Genomic DNA, 5,815 nt, shown 5'->3' with positions numbered 1-5,815 from the left:
TCCCCCGTCCCCCGCTCGAGCAGGGGAAGCCGCGGCCGGGAACACCTGCGGGGGGAGGCGGAGGGGGGACCTCTGGATACGGACTGCTGCTGGGCCGGGAACACCTGCGGGGGGAGGTGGAGGGGGGACCTCTGGATACGGTCACTGCTGCTGCCTTGTTCTAAGTTCTGTCTTCCAGTAACTCCGGTGTCACCGGCTGCGCTGCGCCTGTCACTGCACGGTGCGAGCGCTCTGCGCCCCGTGACAGATGTGCTCACACACTCGTTCCCAGTAACGCTCACCAGGCTGAGGGATACAATGGTTAGGAATTGGGCATCTCACAATTCTTCAGTAGGAGCGGCTAGCTGCGTGAATGATCATATTTTTCTTTTCTGATTCTTTTTTTTTTTTTCTTAATGGAATACATATTAAAAATAAAATGGCTTTAATAAAGAAAGAGGAACTGGGGATGGAAAGGGCTTCTTTGTTCTGTCTTCTCCAGAACGTTACAAGTCTAAGAGCTCAGGACAAGAGCAGCAGAAATACATGCAACATGGTGACTGGTGAGTCCAGATTGTCCACATGCTGCAAGTTGTGTGTGTGTTTTCAGTAACCTCAGTCTAAGTTTTATGAACTAACCGTATGTGCTCATGATCTTCAAAGAATTTCTTGAACTTATTTCCTGGAAAAAATGCAGTTATGCTGAACAGGGAGGAATTACCTTCCTTTATCGGAGAAAGCTTATTGCCTGGACGCTCTTTTTTTATTTTAAAATGCAGTATTAAAAACATGCTGCTGAGATCTAGTGAGGATGGGTGGTTGCTGTTTCTAATGCGTGTCTGCGGGATAAATGGAATGCGTAAATTATTATGTTTTAATAACTAACAGTAAAAGTGGCAACTGCAGCAGCAAGCTGTGTATGTTGCCCTACAAAAGCCTGTTGAATGCACCCTTGAGCCTTAAAGAGGTTTTCTGTCATAAATGCAGGTGGGTTTCGTTTTAATAAATTGGGAGTGCAGCATTACTTTCCTGAATCTTCATCTAGACCTGGTACCTCTGCTGCTGTGTAGGGTTTTGTGAAGTGCAGTTTTGAGTGGTTCAGTGCTTTTAGTTAAATAACCCCAAGCAGCCTTCAAACTGACAGGAATGGCTCTGGGAGAAACTTAGTCCAGCCCGCACCGTTACCTGTGGTGTCTTTAGCTCCTTTCTGATTGCCAGAGTTGGAGAGCTGCAGAGAAAACCAAAGGAAGATACTGCTGCTGTTCCGGAGCAGGAACAAATACCACGTGGCACAGTGGGGTTCTGATCCATGCTTGGGACTTCAAGTGCTGCAGTGGCTCAGATGAGCATTTCACTGTTTTAGGCATTAGTGGCTCTCAGTGTAGTGACTTCAAGCAAACATAAAGGAAGATTTTTCCATGCTAAAAGAGAGGAGAAGAGAGATTCCTTCTGACAGCTTGTGACAGAGGAAGATTTGCTAGTAGGGGAAGACTGGCCTAGTAGGCTCTTGATGTTGATGCTAGGAAGAACTAATTAAGATGGAGCAGCTGAGCAGGGTCAAGGATTTGTATCTAAGAAATTAATGCTGTGTTTGTTCCGCGTTCTGGTGGTTGAAAGAGGTAGGTGATGGTTTGGTGGTGGATCTTTTCTTCTTGATCTTTGGGCCTGCTGCTTATTCATCTGGGTTTCTGGTGGCTTCTGGTTTCTCCTGCGCAGGAGCGCAATGTACATGTGAGCAGCTCTTGATAGAAGGGCTTGGAGTTCCAAAAGTAAAAGTGAGGGCTAATAGATAGCCGCTGTTGAAAACAGCGGCCCTGCTGATCTCCGCGGTCTCTCCCTTGGCAAGATTAACAGAAAGTGAATAGCTATTCCCTGAGCCACTCCAACATAATATGCACCAATGCAGGAGCAAGGAAGAAGGCAGGACCTTTGCCGAGAGGTGAGCCCATCCTATTCAGCAGCAGCTAACTGTCAAAGAGCATATAATCTCAAAGAGCACCTGTAGTGTTCACCTCTGGGTTCCCAGTGTGGCATCCTTGAGGCTCATTCTTCAGAAGAGTCTTCCCTCTGAAAGCTGTGTCTGCTAGTGCCCCTCAGAGTGGACATGCAAAATGATTATGCTGTTCTGAAAGCCTCGCTGTAGTGTTGAAGTCAACTATTTGCAAGTTCCAAGTAGAAAATCGGGACAAGTTAATCGCTCAAAATCCATTTTCCAGCTTCAGAGTATGTAACGGAGCCTCTTACAATTAGATGCAAGATGCATTCGAGTGTGCCTGGCGTAGGTCCTGTCTGAGTCACTGAGGATGCGTTAACAAGGTTGTTCTCTATTCATTTCACCCTGGACATATGGTCACCTGGGAAAGGGTTAATAATGTGTCCTGTAGAGGTGTAGAGTGGCTCCTGGAGGAAACCTCACTCAGCAACTAAGTGAATAGTCTTACTGGCTCTATCATGCGGAGCTGGCTTGAAAATGTGTCAGATCAGAATCTCTGAAAGGCAGGAGAATTGTTTTTCTGTCCAGCTGTGGGCGCTACAGGAGCTTCTGTATGCTGGCCTTTACAGAGTTGTTGGATTTACTAAGTGAACACTGTTAGCTGGTGCTTTTTACTAAACATTGATGCATGTTTTAAGAATATTTTCTGTAGAGCAAGACAGTAACAAATGTTGCTTAATAACTCCAGAAACTATAGATACAGCGCAAGTTGCCTCATGTGTGTTCCCCTTACCTTTGATATTCATTCTTTCTCCTATGAGCCTGGTCCAATGCACTAGCCATGAACCTCCTCCATGTAAACAAAAACTTCTGTGTGTTTAGACTGCTGTCACGTAACAGTAAAGAGTGGTTAGAATTTGCTCTAGCTCCCACTGATGTTGGTGGGAGTTGGAGCTGGACTTATGGGATACGCTTGGGTGCCACTGGGAGCCTAGAACTAAATCCCATTTTCACGCAGGCTGTTGCAGTTGTATGCTCAACCACATATTTCTGTCTTGGTTCCACTTGGTTAAATCATGGTAAAATGATATAAAAGGTTCTGCTTTTGTACCTATTCTCTTTAGAACTACAGTCATAATGTACATATAGTGGTTTGTCCCTTTTTCCTCCTTTCCGCAGCTTGATCTAGTAGTACTGAATCACCTCTTCTAGTCCTAATCTTGTGCTGTTTCACATCTTTTCACAACCATCTCAGTATCTGGGAGTGTTATAGCTCAAATCTATTTTATCCTTTATCAAGACTAATTGGTGCCTTAGAAACAACCAGTATACTCACTGCAGAAACAATTTGTGGGTTTAAACAAGATAAGTCAATAAGAGAAGAATGCTGTCAGAGTATACCCTAGAGCTTTCTAATGTTCTCAGGTGGAGTCATCTTTTTTGTTGTGTTTTTTTTTTCCTTGCTCTCACTTCCTCCCTGATCATCTAATTTCTTTTTCTGTCTCTCTTTTGTCTTCGTACACGGCATGTTTCATGTTAACCTTTTCCTATGTTAAAAGGACATCAAGAACCGATGCTGCTGTTGCCTTTGTCATTTCCAGAGCTCTGCTTCTCCATGTGTGTAGTTCCCCGTTTGAGGAATCTCTTGTTTCCAGCACTCTCCTTTTGCTTGCTATGTTCGAATTGATAAGGCTGTTCTAGTCTTAATAGCAGTGGGCTGAATGCTGCATCTGATGCTCTTCTGTTGTGCTTCCCATTAGCTGCCTAGAATAGAACCGCATGGCCTGATAGAACATACTGCTTGGTTCTCCCACCTCTGTGGCTGTGAAGCAGGGCCACAGATAATTGATTTCTAAGCTTCTCTCACTAATACTGCATGCTGCAAATGAATGAAATGTGTGACTTGATTTCGTCTGTTATGGGACTCACCTGGTCTGGGTGAAGTACAATGCTAGAAGATTTTTCATGGCAGTGAGCTCTTTGAATAGTACCGCAGTTACACCTGGTTATCGTTCAGACTTCCCTGAGCTGCTAAGGGTTAATATGAGAAATGTGTAGTAGCACAAGATGCCTCGTAAAACTAAAGCATCTGTCTCAGGCATCTGGCTGTGCATGTTTGCTAGTTTTCATACGGTACTTGATATGAGAGATTAGTTACTGGAGTTGGTAATATCCTTGCATCAAAGGAGTGCTGTAGTTAAGACTTTAACTTTCTCTTTCCTTAAGGAACCCTAAGGACCTTGCAATATGAATAATTCTCTGGAGAACACCATTTCCTTTGAAGAATACATCCGTGTGAAGGCGCGAACGATCCCCCAGCACAGGATGAAGGAGTTTCTGGACTCCCTTGCTTCCAAGGGGCCGGAAGCTCTGCAGGAGTTCCAGCAGACGGCCACCACCACAATGGTATATCAGCAGGGTGGCAACTGCATTTACACGGACAGCACAGAGGTGGCTGGGTCTTTGCTTGAACTTGCTTGTCCTGTGACAACCAGTGTCCAGCAGCAAACTCAGCCAGAGCAGCAAATACAGGTTCAGCAACCCCAGCAAGTCCAGGTAAGCGTCTTAAATATTCTCTATATGTATATATGACTTGCTAACCTGTGGAGTAGTGTTCAGAGCCAGCTACTATCTAACCTGAAACCACAAGCGAGCACTTAAGAAGCAGGGCCAATTAACTTTATACAGAACAGCACTATTTCCTTTTCATTTAAGGAATTTGGTAGTAAATTTCCCTCTTGACTGTGCCTCCATTGAGCAGGAGGAGTGGCATACATAGCAATGTAGTGGTGTAACCTATTGGAGAAATGGTTGACAGTTCTGGCATGTACACAGCTCCCTGAAGCCTTGCACTCTGTGTGAAGCTGCTATAAATACCACCCCCCTCTGCTGGTCTTACTTTATCTGGTTCTTCCAGGTGGTTGTGGGATCTAACTCACCTTCAGGTTTTTTAAATGAAATCAATAATCTTTAAGTGATTTTGCTTGAATGTTCTAAAAGTTGTAGTTCTTAAATTGACTTTTAAGTCGGGGGGGAAAATGCAGGGATGTCAACTTACGTTATGAACCAGGGGGAGATACCTTTCAGGAAAGGGACTCTGAAAGATGCATATGTGTCAAGGTAGATTATCCCCTTGCACAGTGGAAGGAGTCTTCTCCATTTTTTTTTTAATAGGTATTACAGTAATTTGTATTAAGTATTAAATGAGCAAATCCAGTACCGGGGTGGGGGGGAACGAAACATATAACTTAGGATAACTGATTTGGTCCTCAAACACACGTCTTAAATTGAAGAGTTTATAGGTGGCAGGGCATTTACTAAGGTTCTCTTATGATATGTCTCCAAACGGCTGAACACTCTCTACAGCTGTAATTCGATACACTTAAGATTTGAATCTTCCTGCCTTCTGTAGCATGAATGTAAAGTTGTGAGCTTTCCTCTTTTGCAACAAATGAGGGTATGGAGACACAAATTACTGGAGATAAGGTAGTGTGAACTTGCTGCAGTGCAGTAGACTTGTGCTAACAGCTTACTTGCGTGCTTTTATCCTCCAGCAAAGGCAAACCTACCTCTTTCACTGGGTAACTCCATCTCCAATTACTCTCTCTATTGAGTAAATGAATGCTCAACTGGGACTTCTGTAAGCTGTTGCCCTACAGTAACTTGTGTCAGAAGGCTTTTGAAGAATAAAAGCCTCTAGTCTCACAGACATGACTTGGATCTCTGCATGAGTCTCTTAAAACTGATCAAGGGTGCTTTTGGTTCTGCCAGCTAGTGCATTTTTTGGGAGACGTTCAGTAGAAGGACTAGGAGGGTTGGCTTTTTTGGGTGCCTTAGCCTTGAAGATGTGCAAGGCCCCCAGACCAATTGTAAAAGTCAGAAGGAATCTCTCTTTCTGCTCCC

General features: G+C 44.2%; 1 protein-coding gene across 2 annotated transcripts in view; it reads left to right on the top strand.

The window, feature by feature from the left end:
- Window positions 1–132: 132 nt before the first annotated feature.
- QRICH1 (glutamine rich 1) overlaps window positions 133–5,815 on the top strand; it is a 23,993-nt gene continuing 18,310 nt past the window's right edge. The window contains exons 1-2 of one of the 2 annotated variants that reach the window (XM_009284405.2): window positions 133–542; window positions 4,139–4,468. In XM_009284405.2, coding sequence (XP_009282680.1) covers window positions 4,160–4,468 — 309 coding nt within the window. In that variant the 5' untranslated portion in view covers window positions 133–542; window positions 4,139–4,159. Of the gene's footprint in view, window positions 543–3,461; window positions 3,530–4,138; window positions 4,469–5,815 lie in introns of those variants that run through there. The other variant, XM_009284406.2, reaches the window with a different exon arrangement.

This window comes from Aptenodytes forsteri, unplaced genomic scaffold, assembly GCF_000699145.1.
Source record: "Aptenodytes forsteri isolate BGI_AS27 unplaced genomic scaffold, ASM69914v1 Scaffold53, whole genome shotgun sequence".
In the NCBI taxonomy this organism is placed as follows: Eukaryota; Metazoa; Chordata; class Aves; order Sphenisciformes; family Spheniscidae; genus Aptenodytes; species Aptenodytes forsteri.
Note: the sequence above shows the minus strand (reverse complement) of the source record. Positions and strands in the feature narration are given on the sequence as shown.